The sequence below is a fragment of the Phoxinus phoxinus genome, assembly GCF_949152265.1.
Source record: "Phoxinus phoxinus genome assembly, chromosome: 5".
Classification (NCBI taxonomy): domain Eukaryota; kingdom Metazoa; phylum Chordata; class Actinopteri; order Cypriniformes; family Leuciscidae; genus Phoxinus; species Phoxinus phoxinus.
In genome coordinates this window covers 843,553-866,112 of record NC_136880.1, presented here as the reverse complement: position 1 = coordinate 866,112, position 22,560 = coordinate 843,553, and the positions used below count along the sequence as shown (strand labels likewise).

At 44.6% G+C, this 22,560-nt stretch overlaps 1 protein-coding gene across 1 annotated transcript in view; it reads left to right on the top strand.

Moving 5' to 3' along the window:
- Window positions 1–22,560, top strand: part of LOC306998007 (NLR family CARD domain-containing protein 3-like) — a 48,315-nt gene that overhangs the window by 21,873 nt on the left and 3,882 nt on the right. Inside the window, 1 exon segment of the mRNA XM_079611711.1 lies at window positions 8,799–8,972. Within this exon segment, the coding sequence (XP_079467837.1) occupies window positions 8,799–8,972 (174 nt within the window).

The window sequence follows — 22,560 nt, the reverse complement described above, 5'->3', positions numbered from 1 at the left end:
CTTCGCCAGTAGGACTGCGATCTCCGCACGCAAGACATGGGCATCGGCTGCTCTCACTGTAGTGGAGTGGATGGCCCGAAACTTGGGGGGACGCCGGGCGAACTGAATCGCATAGCCGAGCCTGATGGTCCGAATGAGCCAGCGAGACGGACTGGGGAGCGCTAGCCAGGCTCGCAGAGACCGTACAAGCGGGACCAAAGGGACCGTAGGCGTACCCGGAGTGGGGCAGCGAGGTGGAACACAGGGTCTCGGTTCGGGAGGCTCTCTCTGGGAGGCGACCCGGAGCGGAGTGTGAGTGTGCTGCGCAACACTTACCTGGTTCCACGGGGCAGGAGGTGCAGGAGGCGGCTTGGTTGCGTTCTCGAACCGCACACTGCTGCCCGCTGGCGATAGAGGAGGCGGATGAGAGTGGTGAGGATTCTCTCCCCCCACTGCTCTCCGGGTCCTCTTCGGACCCAGAGATGTAAGAAACTGCTCTTTTATTGAAAATTTGGGTACCGCTGGTTTTGAGGCCAGCGGCAGAACACAAACAAAACGAAACTGAGGATTTTCCACCCGGCCCTCTTCCGGGGGAGGGAGCGATGCGGTCATCGTCTCCTGGAGAGCAGTCCCTTCCATCTCTGGGTCGCCCGTCCTAGGGCCGCTTTCCCTTGGACTTGCCGGTCTTCTTGGCGGGGCCCTGGACGGGCGGGGCGGCCTGCCTGCGACTGGCTCCACGGCGCCGTTTAGGTGGAGGCTGCTGCTGCGGCGCGGGAGAAGGGGCAGACGCAGGAGGACGCCCCCGGCGACGAGCAGACTGAGGGGCCGCGGGCGGTGGGGTGGAGGCAGCAGCTGACCGTCGCGGCAGGATGTGTCTAATGGCCTCAGTCTGCTTTTGTACAGCCGAGAACTGCTGGGCGAAGTTCTCGACCGCGTCGCCGAAGAGGCCGGTCTGGGACACGGGGGAGTTAAGGAACCGGAGCTTGTCGGTCTCCCGCATGTCAGCCAGACACAGCCAGAGATGGCGTTCCTGGACCACTAGTGTGGACATCGCACGACCCACTGACCGCGCAGTGACCTTCGTCGCACGAAGCGCGAGGTCCGTTGCGGTGCGAAGTTCCTGGAGAACCAGTGGGTCGTGACCACCCTTGTGCAGGTTCTTCAGTGCCTTGGCCTGATGAACCTGCAGCAACGCCATGGCGTGCATGGCAGAGGCAGCTTCTCCACAGGCCTTGTAAGCCTTGCCGGTTAGGTCCGACGAGTACTTACAGGCCCGGGAAGGAAGACACGGTTCTCCACGCCAAGTGGAGTTGGGGCACAGTTGCATAGCAACAGCCCGCTCCACTGGCGGGATACGCGTGTATCCCTTAGCTACCCCGCCATCAAGGGTGGTGAGGGAGGAGGAGCCACCGGAACGGTTTCTGGCAGTAAAAGGTGCCGTCCACGTCCCTGTGAGCTCCTCATGCACCTCCGGGAAGAAAGGCACTGGGGTGGGTTGCTGAGAACCAGCACGTGCCACCCCGAGATACCAATCGTCCAACCTCGAGGGTTCGGGACACGGTGGAGGGTTCCACACGAGCCCGACCCTGTTGGCGGCCCGGGAAAGCATGGCCATCATCTCCGGGTCCGTCTCGGGCACCGCTGACCCACCCGAAGGGGGCAGCGGCGCCGAGTCGTCGTCCGCGGAGAGGTCTGACCCACCCTCCGATGCAGCGATCGACATCTGATCGTCGCAGGGAGCCCCCAAGGAAACGACTGGTACACACCTCGTGGATGGTCCAGCACGTTCCGATGGCGGCTCAACTGGCTGCGGAGCATGAGAGGGGTGAGGGTCCCTAGGGGGTTGGTTCCCCGAAGGAAGCGCACTCACCGTAATCCTCAGGTCTCCCGCGCCACTACCCGAAGCAAGCCTCTGAGGAGGATTGGATCGAGGCAGAGGCACAGGGACTCCGCCCCTTTGCAGGGACAAGAGTCTCGACCGAAGCTCCGAGATGGTCATCATCCCACAATGGGTACATGACTCATCCGCGAACGCTGCCTCCGCGTGTTCAATGCCCAGACACACGTGGCAGCGATCGTGGCCATCCCGTGACCCCAGGTAACGACCGCACCCAGAAACACACAGATAGAACGACATCTTTTTTTTTTTTTTTTTTTTAAAGACGCGTTCTATCTGTGTAAGCTCTTTCAGGGACTGCTCTCACTGATGCTGAAACACGCAGGGGAGCAGTCACTGCGGACACAGACAGGAATGTGCACCTGTCTGTGCGCTGTCTCTCTCTCTCTCGCTGGCAGGTCTTACCAGCTGTGAAAACAGCTATTGAGCGCTCGACGGCGCACCTTACCAGCTGTTACAACAGCTTTTGTTTTTTGCTCAACCAGAGAAACAAAAAGACAGAGGAGAGAGAAAAAATAAATAAATAAAGACTGCTCGCGCTGCCGTGCTGTAACGCCCGCACCGGGAAGGAGAGGTCCAAAGAAGAGGCTTTGAAGAAGTCACACTCTAGCAGAAGCATTGAAGTGCTTGGCTCCGAAGCAAAAAGCTACAGTGCAATCACCAGCTGCTCGTTATATACCCGCGCTGCGAGACTGCGCAGCTGATGCAAATGATTGCACGCCAATGTGTATTGGCTTGTTAAGTTCACTCGAAGTAGATTTGCCTCTCTAGCGAGATTCCTATTGGTCGGTCACGACCTACGTAGTAGTGACCGACTGATAGGGAACAATGGTGCGATCAGTCAAGCAGGAAGAGAACGTTAAGTCCAGGTCAGAAGGTGCTACTGCTCCTCCCCACATCTGACAGCTCATTACTGGCAAAGTGGCAGGGGCCATATGAAGTGTTACGGAAACTAAGTGCTACTAATTATGAGATCTCTCTACCGGATCGCAGGAAGAAGTCTCAAGTTTTTCATATTAACCTCTTAAGACCGTGGCACGAGAGAAAAGGCTCATGGTCAGAGCAGCTGTGGGCAAGAAAGGTGGATGAAGAAGAGGAACTGGAGGAGCAATACTTCCCAGTGGATCAAAAATCCATTACCTTTCCAGCAGTAGATCATCTTACACCTAAAAAGCAGAAAGAGTTCCTGAAACGAGTACCAGAGAATCTCTTCAGTGTTCCTTCTGGATTATATCATTTTAAATTTATGCCTTTTGGACTGCAGGGGGCAGCAGCAACCTTCCAGCGCTTGGTGGACCAGGTGCTGAGAGGAGTGGACAGTTTTGCAGCAGCTTACATAGATGACATTGTCATTTTCAGCGATTCGTGGGAAGAACATCTGGAGCATCTTGCTGAAGTGTTCAATAAGATCCAACAAGCAGGTTTGGTTGTCAATGCCAAGAAATGCCAGATCGCCAAGCAAGAAGTCTCTTATTTAGGCTATGTCGTGGGAGGAGGATCAATCAGGCCTCAGGTAGATAAAGTGCATGCTATCTTGTCGTGTGCACCCCCAACGACGAAGAAGAGTGTTCGATCATTTCTGGGCTTGGTGGGTTGGTACAGGAGATTTGTTCCTAATTTTGCTAGCAGAGCTGCAGCGTTAACTGATCTTACAAGAAAGAGTAGCCCCATAAAAGTCAAGTGGACCTCAAAGTGTGAGCAAGCTTTTCAAGATCTAAAGGCTTGTCTGTGCAAAGATCCTGTCCTTCAGAGCCCAAACTTTGACCTTCCTTTTGTGGTTCAAACCGATGCATCTGGACTGGGATTGGGTGTGGTACTGTTACAGGGTGAAGGGCAAGATCGACACCCAGTACAGTACATTAGCAGGAAGCTGTTTCCTCGTGAGACTAACTATTCAACTGTTGAAAAAGAAGCTTTGGCCATTAAATGGGCCTTGGACACGTTAAAATATTATTTGATTGGCAAAGACTTTGTTCTCGAAACTGATCATAGGGCTTTGCAATGGATTAATAAAATGAGAGACAGTAATGCAAGAATTACAAGGTGGTATCTTTCCCTCCAACCTTTTAAATTCAAAGTCCAATATAGGGCTGGAACATTGAACATTATTGCAGATTTTTTGTCACGCCTCTCTTGAAGAGTGGCTGTCTTGAGGAGGGGGGTATGTGATGATGAACCAGGTTAATCTCATCATCACTAGAGTGCCAGCCTAGGGTTAGTTTGAATTTATTTGGTGTGCTGCTTGCAGAATGGGTGTATTGAGTATAATGTATATGTGGATAGACAGTCCCAACATCAAGTATTCAATGTGTTAATGTTGTGATGGATAAGAGAGAGTCATTGTTTGTTTTAAATGATTTCTTTATTGTGTAAGTTTGCATGTTATAGCACATTTTAGATCTTACCTGTCTGAGCCTGTGTTTTGGAGGTGGGTTCTGGTAGTGCGCATAGCCAGAACGTACCATTTTACAAAATGGAGGGGGACATTAGTGCTATGAGGTGTTAAGTATTTGAGTTTTTAATTGTATGTTATGCATGTTGGTATTATTATCATTGTATGTCAAAAATGAGTTCTTGAACAGTATTTATATTATTTATGTACTAATGTTTTGCTGGGGAAGTCAGTAATGAGTGTCACGGCGAAAGATTCCACCCCGTGATAATGGTTCGACCCACTAGTGTTTGGCGGGAAACTGGTATATTAAAGCCATTGTCTGAGTATGGTTAAGAAAGGTTGCAGCCTGTGTACACTGTGCAAACGCTTGAACTTGTCTGAGGTGAGACATGCTGAATATTTTTGTGGACGTGCCACTAGGCATTGTTTAGTGCCAGTTTTTGCTGCTCACAGCATTTTTCTTTTGTTTTTAGCACCAGTATGTTACATTAAGTGTTTGTTTTGTTTGTTACTTTGTTTTGTTATTTGTGCTTTGAAGACTACACCTTCAGCTGTGAAATCCAGCTTCAAAAATAAACCACCACTAACATTTTTGAAAACCACTCCTGTGTACTGAGCCTTCCTAACTTCTCCCAGGCCTCTCGACAATTCTCTACATGACATTGCTACATTTGCTCTCTCTCTCTCTCTCTGTCTGTCTGTCTGTCTGTCTGTCTGTGTTGGACAGTGCTTGGCTTGTGTCCAGTGTTGAAGTTATTTGTTTGAACTCCCTCCCAGTGTTGAAATTAAGTTATAATTGCCTCATTAACCCCCTGGGGTCTGAGGGGTTTTTGGGGCCCTTGAGAGGTTTTGACATGCCCTGACATTTGTGCTTATTTCAGCTACTTACAACATACCTTTGGCCAACACATAATTATGCTGTATTGCAGCACAAACTCTGCTACAATAATATGTGAGCAAAATGGAAGTACATGTTTGCATTTTATAGAAAAAAAATATTATGCGTGGTTAGTAAGTTTTGGGAAAAAATGTGTCACTGCAATGAGCTCATATAACTCATACTGAATAGTTTGGCACAAGACTTTTGAGTTACCATTCTTGTAGGCTAGAATGTTTACTACAAAATGATGTGAAAATCATTCTGATCACTCTTTCACAAAACAACAATATAATGATTTAAACTTTGCAAGTCAGTTTTTGTGCCAGTACTGCTTTATGCGTAGGGGTGTTGATGGCCATGAATATGAATGAGGGGAGACAATAGACACTCCCCCATCCATGGCTAATGCCCCCCATCAAGGTGCTGTGAGGCAGAGAGGAGAATCTGAGAATGAGAGGACATTCAAAGGTTTTGTTTTTTAATCTGTTTTTATTGTAATTCCTCTATGTGGAGGAACTAAATGTTGTGCCTCACAAGACCACAGTGCTACCGTACATATATAAACATATAGTACCCGTCAAACGTTTGGACACATTACCATTTTTAATATTTTTGGAAGATGGCTGCATTTATTTGATAAAAAATACAGAAACAACAGTAATATTGTGAAATATTATTACAATTTAAAATAATGATTTTCTATTTTAATATACTTTAAAATATAATTTATTTCTTTGATCAAAGCTGAATTTTCAGCATCCTTACTCCAGTCTTCAGTGTCACATGATCCTTCAGAAATCATTCTAATATCATGATCTGATAATCAGGTATTATCAATGTTGGAAACCGTTGTGCTGCTTAATATTTTTTTATAACCTGTGATATTTTTTTCCGGATTCACTGATTAAAAAGAAAAGCATTTATTCAAAATAGAAATCTTTCCTAACAATATAACTTAACACACCCTTTAAAAAAAAGAAAGAAAGGTAGTGTATACTGTTACAAACAGACTCATGGACGAATGTGAGTAAACAGAGGTCACTTGCGGTCCAGTTTCCCAGGCAGGAATCACGCAGTCTGTGCAACCATGTCAACATCAGTCTCGGTTTTCCATGACAGGGTGGACTTGGACCTGTTGCTTGTTTGCCATGGCTCTCTTCGGGACCGGTGCTTGGACATGTTCATTGTCACATCTGTTGATAACACAATCAAAGAAACTGTATTATTATCGCTATCAATCACTATGGCCATGGATTAAGAAAAAGACAACCGATTTTGTAATTTCACACAAGAATAGGTAGGCCCTACTTGTATATTATGACGAGTATATTATGTATATTGTAAACACAATTACATTTCATCAGTAAAATATTACGTCTGTGCACTTACCATCATTCTCGAATGAGAACTGAATGACACCTGCGTGTCCCTCTGCTGGAGAAGGAGAGTGTGATGCAAACACATTCCTAAAAAAATAAAAACAACTGTGTTAGCATACATTATCCAAAGATGGGCGATTAATGGGTATGGACGCACAATGCATGTAGTCTATATATCTGTTGATGGGCCATAGGACGGAGAAATATCTATTTATGGGCCATAGATGCGTCACCGCGAGCTGTTGATGGCCATTATCTGCGCACGCATTTAGAGCATTTCAAACATTTACACCTGTATTCACAATCATCTGTGGCAATATTTTAGCGTGTGTCATAGGCTAACCAAAACCGAACATTTATATATAAAAATATAATGTCTAGTATTTAGACAGTATCACATTTTACCGGATGCTGAAATATATTTGCACGAAATCATATTTACACCTAAGCAGATATTCGCAAATAAGCTACATTACGCAAAAGTCAGTATTTTTAGCATGATAATCAGTGTCATAAGCTAATCAAAACGGATTGAAATATAATACAAATATGTTTAGAGAGTAATATCACATTGAAACGACCATATACACGAATGTTAGGGATATTGTAAGGCAATCTTTCCTGTAAGATGTCAAAAGCTAACCAAAACTAAGCAAAATATAGTCTGAAAATTCATATGAGTTCTATAATCAGAAAAAGAATTATATAACACTAAACAACTTACTCGAACTTGTATCTCCGGCTGGATCAATTCGCTCTTGAAAATGGAGCCGTTCTCCGTCTGATGCGATATTTCTCTGAGGAAAAGGTGAATTCTTCCTCGCTGTCCATAATCATCTGAATGACGACTTTACCGGAGAAGCGTGCCATCCTCAAAACGCGATGAACTATCCGTGAATCTGACGAGAAACTGCGTCTTTTCTTGGCAATGATCGGGGGCGTGTGCGATGCGTATAGATCACCTCAACTATTAGCATGTGAATAGCGCTGGGGGGCGTGGCGGCCTCAGCTCATAAAAAATAATGAAGGAAGAATGAAAAACCGTGCCTCTCCTTGGTTTCAAACGGATTACATAAACTAAGAATATATTTTTTTTAATATAAATTACTTCATTGAAAAGAAGAGAATTCTAGCTTTATAAAGACAAATCTCTCGTTCCTGAGTGACAAGTATTCGCTGAGTTACAGTTCATTTTCAGACGCGTTTCAGAATGGACTTTACTGACAGAGAGAAGGCAGAACGCGCATCATGTTTATTTTTCTTTATTTGGCGAAAGACACAACACTTGTTTTTATTCTGAGTATACATAAAAAAATAGAAACTTAACTGGATCGAATGATGTAAAACACTTAAATGTGAGATAAAAACCAACAGAGTATTTTAAATCTCTTTTGTACTGATAAGAAAAAAAGCGAGCAGATCACGCCGGCGTGATTGCCGACCCCAGGGGGTTAAATTGTGATTAAATATGTTATTAATTCATTTTGGAAAGATATTTCATGTCTTTACTTGTCACTTTACTTAACACTGCGACAGTTGGAGTTTGAAGCCGTGTTGGTAGTAAAAATATTGTGATGGTAGTAAAATAGGTGGTAAAAAGGTAGTACATTCAATTTAAGAATCTCTGTATAAACCCTGGTATACCATATCAATCCTGTCATTTTGCTATTTTATTGTTGTTGTGTTTTTCCATCGAGAAATATTGAAGTGACATTAAGCATTAATTTTGTTCCAAGAAAAGGAAAGATCTAGCATTAAATATCAGAATAAGAGCTACAGATCCTGAGGGCCATTGGCAAATATCTTTTCTTGTAAAATAAGTGCTCCACACGGCTCTGGGGGGTTAATAAAAAAGCGAGTTATTTTAGTCGATACAGTTTTAAATAAGGAAATCTTTCTTACACGAACCCATCGCTTCACTTCAGAAGGCCTTTATTAACCCCCCATAGCACTTTTATCATGGATGGATGCACTTTGATGGAAAAATATACAGCCATTCACTGCCATTATAAAGCTTGGAAGAGCCAGGACATATTTTTAATATAATTCCGATTGTATTCATCTGAAAGTAGAATGTCATATACACCTAGGATGACTTGAGGGTGAGTAAATCATGGGCTAATTTTCATTTTTGTGTGAACTATCCCTTTAACAAGACGACTAAGATGGGCTTCCTTGTTGAAGAGGCGACTGGAAGAGCGATCATTCAGATTTATATTGTTCAGGTTTAACTGATTATTCAGCTGAGTGTTTTCCCCTCTGTTCTAGACTCTCTAACTGCAGTGTGACAGGAGAAGGTTATAAAGCTCTGGCCTCAGCTCTGAGATCTAACCCTTCACACCTGATAGAGCTGGATCTCACAGGGAATGATCCTGGAGAATCAGGAGTGAAGGAGCTCAATGATTTACTACAGGATCCAGACTGTCAACTGAAGACACTGAGGTGAGACGGAATCTAATAATTAACTAAATTAGTTATATGGAGGCTAAATATTCATAACTAATATATTATTTTAGCTATACAATTAGCTTGACAATTTGTTGCATCAAAATGATCAAGATCAGAGGGTTGTTCCATAAAACAAGATTAGAATACAAGCCAGGCTTATTTTGGTTAGTCAAACTTATTGTCGATTGATTATTTTTCATAAAGCAAACTTAAAATAGTTCAAACTCAGTTACTCTGGCAACTTATGCTGGGAAACTAGCCTGGTCCAGGGCAGGCTAACTGTCAGGCTAAGCCTCAGTTGTTGCACAGATCCTCTGCACAGATCCTCTAACACTGACCAATAGGAACACAATGACTGATATTCTCTCATACATTATTTGACTTTATTAACCACTATCAGTCCAAAAATAAATATACAAGAAAATCTACTTAAATAAGGCTACAATGATAAATGAGATAATATAGACCTACAAACGTGTTAAATTGTATATGAAATGTTTATGTTATCGTTGATATATATCCTACAGTTTTTCTTTTCTTACTGGCTGAATGTTTTGTGCCCAAGATTTAATTAGATAGTTTTAAAGATTTATGAATACATTTCTCTCTGGTTTTAATTGGCAGCTGTAGTACATTTTTATGGTTATTAGAAGAACATTAGAACATTACAATCTAAAATAGTGTAATAACTTGTAGTTCTTCACTAAAACGTGGGACTAACCGGAGCTAAGCTATGCTATTGCACTTTTACTAGGCTAATTACTAGCACGAGATATGAACACTCGTGTCCCATACACCGCACGACCATGAGTGTTTCAGCAGGTTGAGTATTGTTAAAATAAACCAGCAGGAGGCAGTACTGTTGTCTTTCTCCTCCATTTATTTTAATCAAAGAACGAACACACAGGCAAGGCCCTATCGCCAAGTCCCTCCCTTACACACCTCTCTCCATGACAGTAAGAGACACATTTTACATAAGGCAGTAATGAACCAAGAACACCTGACCTTACTTGAACATAACACACATAACTTTACTATCACAAAAACTCAACGATCTTGCTGTAATAACACATAAATCAACTCCCAACACACAATTACCCATAATGCACCCAGCTGCTAGTGCTGACGGCCGGGTCATTACAATAGCCCCCACCCAAGAGGGTTAGTGTCCCCACAACCCTAATCTCCCACAACAAAATCCAACAAATGTCCCGGCCGGCGTCGAACACGCTTAGGCCTCCCTGGTGTTCCACCCCCAGCACCAGGCTCAGCCCTGAGTCCGTTATTGTCTGTTTCGGCGCTGGGAGTGGATTTCGGGGAGCCTCTCTGGCTTCCATCAGTCTTTTGCTCTGGGACCAGTGGGTGGTACGGTGCCAATCGGTCCTTATGAAGCACCACCCGTCTACCCCGTCCAGGCATTCTGACCCGGAAGACCACCTCCGAAATTTTATCCAAAATCTCCCCAGGTCCCTGCCAATGATGAGTCAGTTTGGGTGACAACCCCCGCTTCCTCTGGGGGCAGAACACCCACACTCTGTCCCCTGGCCCAATCGTAGGCCCATGGGCCCGGGCATCGTATGCCCGCTTCTGGCGGGCTCCAGCGTCCCCCAGAGCCTCCCTGGCCATTTGATGGACCGTGCTCAGACGTTCCTTCAATTTCCTGAAGTAATCCAATTCTGGCCCACCAGCAATCTCCGGCTCGGGGGGCGACCCGAACACCAAGTCCACCGGCGTGCGGAGCTCCCTCCCGAACATCAGCGCCGCCGGTGTGCACTGACTTGACTCCTGCACTGCTGTCCTATATGCCCACAGGACCAGAGGTAGATGCTGGTCCCAGTCTCTCTGGTGCTGGCTGGTCAAGATGGCAAGTTGGGTGGCCAGGGTGCGGTTGAACCGCTCAACTAGTCCATCACTTTGAGGGTGAAGGGGAGTGGTTCTTGTCTTCTTCACCCCCAATCGCTGGCACACCTCATTGAACACTCGGCTCTCAAAGTTACGCCCCTGGTCACTGTGAAGTTCGTCCGGCACCCCAAACCGGGCAAACATCTCATCCACTAGTCGCTGCGCCGTAGTGGAAGCACTCTGATCTGGCACTGCATATGCCTCCGGCCACTTCGTAAAATAGTCCATAGCGACCAGGACAAAACGGTTGCCGGCATCTGTGATGGGAAATGGACCCAAGATGTCCACCCCAATCCTCTCCATAGGCGCCCCGACTAGGTACTGCTGTAGTGGCGCATGAGAGCGTTGGCTGGGTCCCTTCTGTGCCGTGCAAATATCGCAGCAATGAACATACAGCTCTGTGTCCTGCCGACATCCCGGCCAGTAGAAACGTTGCCGCAGCCGCCGAACTGTCTTGGAGTTCCCGAAATGGCCGGCTCCAGCTGCCCCATGAACCCAACGGAGGACCACCGGCCGCAGAGCATGGGGAACCAGGAGTTGCAGACGGTCAATCCCCCCCCCGGCGCCTGCCACCGCCTGTAGATCACGCCTTCGTGGAGCTCCAGGCTGCCCCACTGAGAATGAAGCGTTTTAATCTCGGGCCCCTGGGAGGACACGGCTGGCCAGTCCGGACGTGTTTGGGCCTCCAACCAGCCCTTGACCTTCACCAGTACTTGATCATTTGCCTGCTGTTGCCTCAGCTGCTCGGTGGTGAACGGTTCCCCATCTCCGCCGAAGTCATCCGGCCTTACTGCTGCCGACGATGGCCCCAGACCTTGTTCTTCCTGGCGACTGCAGTACCGACATTCGTCAACAAAGCATGGACGTCTGGAGAGGGCGTCAGCGTTAGCATGCTGCCGCCCTGGTCGGTGCTGAACCTCAAAGTCATATTCTTGAAGGATCTCCAGCCACCTTGCCACCTGACCCTCTGGCTGGCGGAAATTCAGCATCCAAGTGAGGCTAGCGTGGTCTGTCCTCAGTGTGAACCTGGTGCCCAGGAGGTAGGGCCTGAAGTGACGGATGGCTAGGACCACCGCTAGCAACTCCCGCCGGGTGACGCAGTAATTTCTTTCTGGGCGACTGAGGCTGCAACTATAGTAGGCCACCACTTGCTCTCCATTCTCCCTCCTCTGGGATAGTACGGCCCCGACCCCCACGTTACTGGCATCAGTGTCCACAAGGAATGGTTGGTTGGGATCAGGGTAGGCCAGGACAGGAGCGTCGATGAGAGCCGCTTTTAGCTGTTGAAAGGCCGCAGCGCAGTCCTCCGACCACCCAAACCGCCGGCCCTTGTTTGTCAGCTGATGTAAGGGGCTGGCAATGGTTGCAAAGTCTCTGACAAACCTCCTGTAATAGGAGGCCAGGCCCAGGAAGCTCCGCAGCTCAGTGATGTTGGTTGGTGGGGGCCAGTCCCTCACCGCGGCCACCTTTGTCGGGTCGGTAGCCACCCCGCTCTCACTGACCACGTGTCCCAGGAACTGCGTCTGGCGGGTGAGAATGTTGCACTTGGCCGGGTTCAACCGCAACCCAGCGTTACGGATGGCCGTCAGGACCTCCCGTAAGTTGTGGACAGCCTGGTCAAAGTCTCTGGCATGGACCAACAGATCGTCCAAGTAAACCACACAGCGGGTGCGGGGAATGTCTTTAAGGACCCGCTCCATCAGCCTCTCAAAGGTGGCTGGGGCATTACACAGTCCAATGGGCATCACTTTAAACTGCCACAGTCCTTGCCCTATTGTAAATGCAGTTTTGGGCCGGGCCTCTGTCGCCAGCTCCACTTGCCAATACCCACTGCGCAAGTCCAAAGAGCTGAACCAACAGGATCCAGCTACATAATCCAATGCATCGTCAATGCGCGGTAGTGGGTATGAGTCCTTGCGGGTGACCGCATTTAGTCGCCGAAAGTCCACACAAGGGCGCCACGCGCCCGTTTTCTTCCGCACCATGACCATGGGTGCAGCCCAGGGACTGTCTGAGGGCTCAATAATGCCGTTAGCTGCCATTTCTCTAATCATTTCTTCAGCAGCCTGGCGCTTGGCGAGAGGCAGTCTATGGGGGCGCAAGCGAATGGGGGCAGCGGGGCCAGTGTCAATCTGATGCTGCACCAGAGCTGTTCTGGTACAGTCCTCCTCACGGGCTGCAAAAATGTCCACAAAGTCCCCCAATAGATTCTGTAGCTGCTCCTGCTGCGTCGTGCTCAGATGCTCACTGCTTCGCCGCCCCAACTCCTCAACAGCAACAACAGTTTCCGGTGACGGGGGGGCGGATGGAGCGTGTGGTGGTAGTGGCTGAGATGCAGTGGTCTGAGCTTCAATACTCCCATAGGGCTCCCCCTGAGTCTCTGCCGCTCTCGTGTGGCGGTTGGGGGTCGGAGCTTTTCCATGACGGCTCCGGCCCAATCGGAGCGGCACGGTCTCGTTACCTAAGCATAGGGCGGCCCCAGGCACATCGACACGTGCTCCCCAGTGGGCTAACAAGTCCAAGCCAACAATGCACTCATCTCTGATATCGGCGAGCCAGAACTCGTGGCTTGTCTGGCTCATCCCCACCACCACAGACAACAGTTTCTTTCCCGGCATTACTGTCCTTTCACCCGTGACAGTGAGCAGTTCGGTAATGGTGGGGGTCCAGTCTTCCGGCAGAGGACCGGACGTTCCTGACAACAGTCCTTTTCGCAGCAAGCAAATGGTGGACCCCGTATCTACCAGGGCGCTGCAGGGCTGCCCGTCAACAACACAGTCCAAGTACAGTCCTCCGGCAAACCCGCAGCGCCCCACAGTAGGGCAGTCGTAGTGGAGGGGTGCTGAGTAATGGGGTGAGGGTCCCCTCAATGCCTCACTCCGAGGTCGTTTCCCGGGGGTGACGTTGCCCGGGGCCGGGGGCTCGGGGCAGGGCAGTCCCTGGCGAAATGCCCCGGTTCTCCGCAGCGGTAGCTGCGGTCTAGCCTCGTCCTCCGTCGGGGGGTCTCCACTGGTTGAACCCGGGTGACCTCTTCCTCAGATCGAACCCCATCCACCTCCCGTTCTACGGCTCTTGTCAGATGACGCTGGAGTGGAGATTGACCTGTTGCCGGCCCAGCCTGTAGCACCTCCTCAGCTCTCTCAGCCTCTCTCAGCGCCTCACTTAGATCTCGGGGTGACAATAGGCGGACATGTTGGCGGAGCCTCTCAGGTGTAAGACCCCGCAGGAAAGCATGGAGGCTCAGCTCTTCCCTTGCTGCGACCTGGAAGGTAGGGTAGCCCTTCCGGGCGTAGACCCGGATGTCAGCGGCGAAAGCGCCCACACTCTCTCCTTCACGTCGACGTCGGTTAGTTAGCTCCTCCCTGCTCTGTTCTGCGGAGGTTCTCTGCCCGAAGCGGCGGTTGAGAGCAGCAGTGAGGGCCTGGAGATCACGCCGCTCCTCAGGAGACAGATCGATGAGGACCTGGAGTGCGGGGCCCTCCAAGGCGAGGGCCAAGTGAATCGCTGTCTCCTCACAGCTCCACCCATCGTGGAGGGCGGCCAGGTCGACTTGTGCCAGGTAGGGCTCCAGGGGCGTCAACCCGCTATATCGTGGCAGCTTAGCGGGCGATCGTGTGAGGGAGCCCAGTCGGCCATTAATTTGGAGTGTCGGTGAGACGACCGGAAGTTCGTTCTGCCTGCAACTAGGAGAGCGGTACACAGTCCGGTGAACGCTGGCGCCGTCAGGCTGGTGCGGAGCCCTGCTCCTCCGCGGCGTCTCACTCGTCAGACGCTCTAGCATGATGCTGTTCTCGTGAATGGCACGCTCTAATTCGCCTATACTTCGCTCCATAATGGCGTCTTCTAAACAGCTTTTAGAATCCCACTTCTGACACCACTGTAATAACTTGTAGTTCTTCACTAAAACGTGGGACTAACCGGAGCTAAGCTATGCTATTGCACTTTTACTAGGCTAATTACTAGCACGAGATATGAACACTCGTGTCCCATACACCGCACGACCATGAGTGTTTCAGCAGGTTGAGTATTGTTAAAATAAACCAGCAGGAGGCAGTACTGTTGTCTTTCTCCTCCATTTATTTTAATCAAAGAACGAACACACAGGCAAGGCCCTATCGCCAAGTCCCTCCCTTACACACCTCTCTCCATGACGGTAAGAGACACATTTTACATAAGGCAGTAATGAACCAAGAACACCTGACCTTACTTGAACATAACACACATAACTTTACTATCACAAAAACTCAACGATCTTGCTGTAATAACACATAAATCAACTCCCAACACACAATTACCCATAATGCACCCAGCTGCTAGTGCTGACGGCCGGGTCATTACAATAGAATAAAAAAGCTTATTAAAGCAGAAGTTAAAATCACAAAATTTACAATAAATAATTACAAAAGCATAGATTACATTTTAACTGGTAAGATTACTGTGCTTAGTAATTGGACTATATTAGACTTGATTTACCCCATTACAATAGTCCGTGTTTTGTTAATTTCATTACTAGTTAAAACATCACACTCTTACTTAAACTGGACAATATTACCTTTTTTAGGAAGGTTTAAAACTCCAGTTTCGATATTTGACCACTGTTTATGACATTATTTCTTAATTTATGCCAGCTAGTGCAAAATAATTAATCTGTAACGTTCGTTATTTTGAATAGAAATCATCACTCATAAAACATTCATTCTCGTTTTCTCCGGTTTATTTGTGTTCAAATACATAAAATATAAAGAATCCGCCAGGGCAATTATTAGAATGGTGCGCATATTTGGAGAAATAATGAATAATTATCACAATCTAGTAAACTATTTATTCATACAGAATACAAATTTCTATTCAGTTTCCAGTGATTTAAGCGATCTAAAGTGCCAAACAGCGAACGGAGCTAGATATGTGTCTCCTCTTCCTGGATCGCGTGAGATTTGACCTCGGAGCTCTATGATTTGCTGAACAGCTGTCAGTCATCTCTCACGTGTTCAACCTGACCTCTTCTGCATGACGCGTCCTGTCTACACTTCATCATACTGGATATCCGTGATAAACAAAGCGAAAGTGAGATTTCTTCACCGAAACAAGAAGCTATTAAATGCACGATTGAAGTATATGTGTTTTGTGTGTTCTTTTCGTGCAATTCGGGGTATTTTTATATGAATAAAAAATAAAGGTAAGGGTTTAGCATAGCTCATAGCTTCATATAAAATGCAAAAAATGACATATTTCAAAATCTTTTTTTGACTTGAAACCATTTTAAACCGCGACCGGAATATGATACAAATACTCAATGGTGTTTTAAAGTGAGCTTTAAATGAAAGTGTAATATTAATAAATTAAATTGTGTCATGTAGCTGGAGGCTAACGTTAGCTACTTGTTGTGCTGCACCTGCTACAGGAGCCTTTCTATTCCTTATATGTATATTTTTTTTAAAGAATTCGCATTTAAAGTAATAATATATTTGTGGTGTTGTTTGTTTCCTAACAAGAGTAAAGTTAATGGGTGGAATATTCGTGTACATTAGGTGTCAATGGCCAAGCATTATGCCAGAAGAACGGCTATAATCTGGCTGGATTCAAACAAAAGAATAAGGACAAAAGAATAATGAAGATTAAGTCTCATACCGGCAGAGGTGTGAAAGGTTGGTCGATTTAAATGAAAAGAACATGAATGGGGCCAGTTCTCCTCTCCAGACATTAGTCAGTGACTGTAAATGAGTGTTTATTACAGGCAATACATATTTGATGAGAATCTTTTAGCCTTCTCCAAAGTCTCCCCTGATATGGTCTCACAATAGGCTTCACAAAATGCATAATTTTAGATATATCATTCTCAGATTTGAAATCAAGCATGACCACAGTTGTGGCTACACTTTAGTTGTGGTAATAAGTTAAATTCACATAATATTTTTATACATTTAATAAATATATTCTTAATATTTGTTGTTTTTGTTTTATGTTTGAGCTTATATATCTCAATATTAATAACAGTCTGGTTAATTTTGAGTCTTGAACTGTAAACTCTCAAGGGTTGGCTTTCTAAATATATGTTGGTTATGTGTCTATTCAGAATGACTTCAGAAGCTGCAACCATTTTATTTTGGGTATGTCATGTATGCCAAAATTGGGGGTGCCGAGGAAGGGGTTAAAGACATAATATTTTCCCCCAATAAATCCTTCTTATTTTTCCTTCTACTTTTTTTCTTTTGTGATAATTCCCACCAACACATAATTGGAACAATAACCAATAAGTACATAGTTAGACACTTTTACCATGAAAAAAATTGAAAAATTAAACATTCACATATTTATATCAAACTCTTATAATGACACATAATTCCTAATAAGTTATTCAAGTAATATTATTTAAATATAAAATATTAAATATTAAATAATAAAATAAATAAAATAACAAATAACTAGAATTAAAAGGGAGGGAATGTTATTTAGTTATAGGCTAATATGTATTCCTTTATTTTATATAATATTCTTTGATTTTAGAGTTGCACATATCTTTTCAAAATGTATACTTTTGCTCTTAATTTCATGTTATCCTCTCCATAATGTACCGTATAAACTAAATCCAACCAAACATTCTTGCTTTCTCCAAAAAATAAATGAAATAAATTATTTTTTTGCTTTAAAAGCTGTAATTCTCAGCATTCTAAATAAGTATAAGTCATCTTTATTAAGTAGCTTAGGTCCTAAACCCAAAACTATATTTTGTATCTTTATTATATTTGGTTTCTTAAATTCTTCCCTGAATTACTTCCGTTTAATTTTTGTTGTTATTTTAAGTATAAAATATAAGTGTAATGAGCTATAAGTTCACTGTAATTTATCCAACATCCTAAAGATAAATTATTATAATTAGAAGATATTTCTGATGTTATAAAATATCGCATAGCCTATTATTTTTCTAAGCAAAATGTATATAGTCAGAATTATCGCGCTCCGATTTGGCGCACAAGCGCGCAGCAGCGCTCGTTCAATATGAGGTTTAGCAGCAAAATGGAAATATTTGCTCGATTTTTCTACGATTTACAGATGGAGAATATTCCTGTGAAATGTAAGTTTTGCAAACACCATGTTTCAAACGCATAAAACGGCACAAAATATATGCAGTTTGATGGTGGATCGATTTGATCTATGATCGACCTCTAGGGCTGCTTAAGAGACGCGTGCACACGCAGTTATCTAGACTAGATAAACCTAGACTAGATAAACAACAATCAGTCTGGCTTCAAAAGCGGACACTCAACTGAGACTGCTCTGCTCTCAGTAATTGAAGCTCTGAGACTGGCAAGAGCAGCTTCCAAGTCCTCAGTTCTCATCCTCCTGGATCTGTCTGCTGCCTTTGACACAGTTAACCACCAGATCCTCCTGTCAATCCTAAAGATGAAGGGCATCTCGGGAACTGCACTCCAGTGATTCAAGTCTTATCTCTCGGGTAGGTCCTTTAGGGTGTCGTGGAGGGGTGAGGTGTCTAAGACCCAACATCTAGCCACTGGTGTGCCCCAGGGCTCAGTGCTTGGACCACTTCTCTTCTCAATCTACATGACATCACTAGGATCTATGATTCAGAAACATGGCTTTTCCTACCACTGCTACGCTGATGACACACAACTCTACCTCTCATTCCAGCCGGATGATCCGACGGTAGCCGCTCGCATCTCAGCCTGCCTGACAGACATTTCTGGCTGGATGAAGGACCACCACCTTCAACTCAACCTTGCGAAGACAGAGCTACTCGTAATCCCGGCTAACCCAGCACTTAATCACAACTTCACCATCCAGCTCGTCATCCATAACTCCATCAAGATCAGCCAGGAACCTTGGAGTTGTAATTGATGACCAATTGAATTTCACAGACCACATTGCTAGCACTGCCCGGTCATGCAGATTTGCCTTGTACAACATCAGGAGGATCAGGCCCTTCCTATCAGAGCATGCTACACAACTCCTTGTTCAGGCGCTTATTCTTTCCAGACTGGACTATTGTAATGCTCTCCTGGCTGGTCTCCCAGCTTGCACTGTCAAACCTCTGCAACTGATCCAGAAGCTGCAGCTAGAGTGGTCTTCAACGAGCCGAAGAGAGCACACGTCACTCCTCTCCTCACGAAATTGCACTGGTTGCCGGTTGCCGCTCACATCAAATTCAAGTCACTGACGTTTGCCTACAGAACAACCACTGGCACTGCTCCCCTGTACCTGAACTCATTACTTCAGACTTATGTGCCATCCAGAAACTTACGCTCTGCAAGTGAGCGGCGTCTGGTAGTGCCATCTCAAAGAGGCACTGGATCTCTCTCTCGGACCTTCACCATGACTGTTCCCTGCTGGAGGAATGATCTGCCTAACTCAGCCAGAGCTGCTGAGTCCGGAGCCATCTTTAAGAAACTGCTGAAGACGTATCTTTTTCGGCAGCACTTGAGCACTTGATCCAATACTACTAACACTTTCTTATCTATTCAAAAAAAAAATGCGTTGGATTGAACTGTGAAGGGTCATAGCACTTACATACTGTTGTCCTACTGCTAGTTTAATTGCTTCTATTGTTTCTCATTTGTAAGTCGCTTTGGATAAAAGCGTCTGCTAAATGAATAAATGTAAATGTAACCTGGATCAAATTAGTGGGATTGCGTGAACTTGAATGACCTTTAATGAAACCGCTTTAGCCCCAACTTATTTGTTAGGTTCATTCAAGTCGGCTTTTGGAGTTTAATCCCCGCTTTTCTTGGCGTCTTTTATGGAACAACCCTCAGATCAGATGCTTCTGTCATGATGATGATAAACGTCAACACAGTTTAGTTGTGATACGAGCTAAAGGTCAAATAGACATTATGGGTCAGTATATGGGCTGCTATTCTGGAGTATACCTTGATAATTGAAATGAACCATTTTATTTTTGTGCACACTTCTCATCAATAGAATACCTATGTGTTGACATTTCTCTCTCTCCTAGAATGCATTTTCTTATTCTGCTGTTGTATAATCCACCATCTACTAATGATGAGCAATTTTGTAATGAATTAGAGAAACTGCTGAAGGTAATATCATATAAATCCGAAATTATTGTCATGGGCGATTTTAACATTGACTGGTTTAACAAAAGTAAAAAGAGAAAATTAAAAATGTTAATGACCAAATTTGACTTTACGCAGCATGTGAAAGGGGCTACAAGAATTACAAAATCGAGTAAGACGCAAATTGAATTAATTTTTACAAACAAAGAAGAACGCATTCTGAAATCTTATAACCTTTTGACTGGAATGTCAGATCATAATATGATCTTGATGGTGAGAAAATTATCTAATAAACGCTTTGTAAAACTCAAAAAGCCTAACTATAACTCACTAAAAATTCCTAAAAATGATGTTCCCAAATTGGACAATGAGTTAAAAGAAATAAATTGGAATAACATGGAGTGGGATGAGGTGGACAATAGCTGTAAGCAAGTCATGAATAAAATAGATGGAATTCTGTCTAAATACCTAAAAAAGGGGAAAAGTGGTAAATTGAGATCCCTACCCTGGATAAATGAATCTATTAAAAAACTTATGAAGCAGCGAGACCAAATCCTAAAACAAGCAATTAAAAGCAAGCTTAACATTGACATGGTTCTATATAAAAGCCTAAGAAATCGCGTGATAAAGGATATGAGACTAGCTAAAAGCAACTTTTATATCACAGCAATTACTGAGGCAAGAGGAAATCCGTCAGTGATGTGGAAAACAATTAACAACATTATGAAACCTAAAGGAAAGCAACCCCACCTGTGTGAACTTAAAATTGGGGACGAGGTTGTAAATGATAGTAAGCGTATTGCCCAGGAACTCAATGATTACTTTATTTCGTCGGTTCAGGAAGTGTCGGATTGCTATGATTTGAACAACAGGGTAGAACATCACCAACCAAATAATTTAATTGATGCATTTTTCCTTGAACAAACAACTGAGCAAGAGGTGCTAGCTGTCATTGAAAAAATAAAAAATAGTCATGCCAAAGATCTTTTTAACATTGATACTTCCTTTCTAAAAAGAAATAAAGAAATACTGGTAAAACCTTTAACTAAACTGGTAAATCTCTCTTTTAAAAATGGAGAGTTTCCAAATGATTGGAAACAATCTGGGGTTTTACCTATATATAAATCCGGGAAGGTAGATCTAGCATGCAATTATAGACCAATTAGCATTTTACCAATTTTTTCTAAGGTTCTGGAAAAGATTGTAGCCAATCAACTAATGTCTTTTTTACAGTTCAATGACATACTGCACCCTCTACAATTTGGATTCCGACCACAATATTCGACGGAAACGGCCAATTGCTATTTTATTGAACAACTTAAACTAGCAATTGACAAAGGTCAAATAGTTGGAGCAGTTTTCATGGATATAAAAAAAGCCTTCGACGCACTTAATCATAATGTTCTCTTACAGAAATTATCCCAGTTGAACTTTGACAAAACAACTTTACAGTGGTTCAAGTCATATTTGGAACATAGACAACAATGTGTAATAATTAATAATGAAAAGTCATCCTTTACAACACTGAAAACAGGTGTCCCCCAGGGATCAATTCTTGGGCCTCTGCTTTTCACATTGTACATAAATGATTTACCAAACAGCTGTCCGGGCGCAGGTTTCCAAATGTATGCGGACGATACAGTTGTTTTTGTGAGTGGCAAAAGTGTTGAGGCCATCACTGCACAGTTGCAACAACACATTAACTCTGTGTCAGTATGGTTTCAAAACTCAGGCCTAACTCTAAATCTGAGTAAGACAGTGTCAGTTTGTTTTGACTCCAGATCACACCCCTTGGAAGAACTGCATCTGACAATTAATGGTCAAAATATTACACAGGTTAAAGAAGTAAAATATTTGGGACTAATCCTGGACTCCCATTTATCATTTGAAAGTCATGTTAAAAAGATCACTAGAACAGCCAGGGCAAACTTGTATAGTTTCAGAAGCATACGGCACTGTTTACCATTTCATGCGGCAAATACATTTATGCACGCAATGATTTTCTCTCACCTCAGTTATTGTATAACCTCCTGGTCACAGGCAACTGCCACAACAATCAGGCCTTTAAGACTGATTTACAACAGAGCAATAAAAATATTAGATAAAACATCTGTCAGAACACACCATTGTGGAGTACTGCAGAGGTTGAACTTTTTTAACTTTGAAAATTTTATTAAATTTTGTAACTTAAAATTAATGTATAAATGTTTGCACAATCAAGCCCCTGATGTTCTCAGACGTCACATAGTCCCACTTCGATCAGTGGGCTCCATCACACGATGGAAATGTGAAAGTGCCCGTTAGAAAAAAGACCTTCGGACAGTCAGCCTTTACTGTCCAGGGTGCTAAACTCTGGAACTCCTCGTCTACCGAGCTGAAACAGGTCTCAGATCTGGGGGCTTTTAAAAATGAACTTAAGCGTATTTTAAAAAGAGATCAAGTGTGTAATCACTGTTAGTTTGCGCTCAAATGCACATTCTTTATGTAATGTCAGAATTAGGTAATGTTACTGTAAATGTATTTTTGTATGTATGTATGTGAAAAGCCCTTCTAGGGACGGACATTGCAAATTAGCCTTGGCTATAAATGTTGTAGTGTGGTACATGTTTATTGTTCACACGTGTCCCTATTAAATAAAATTAAATAAATAA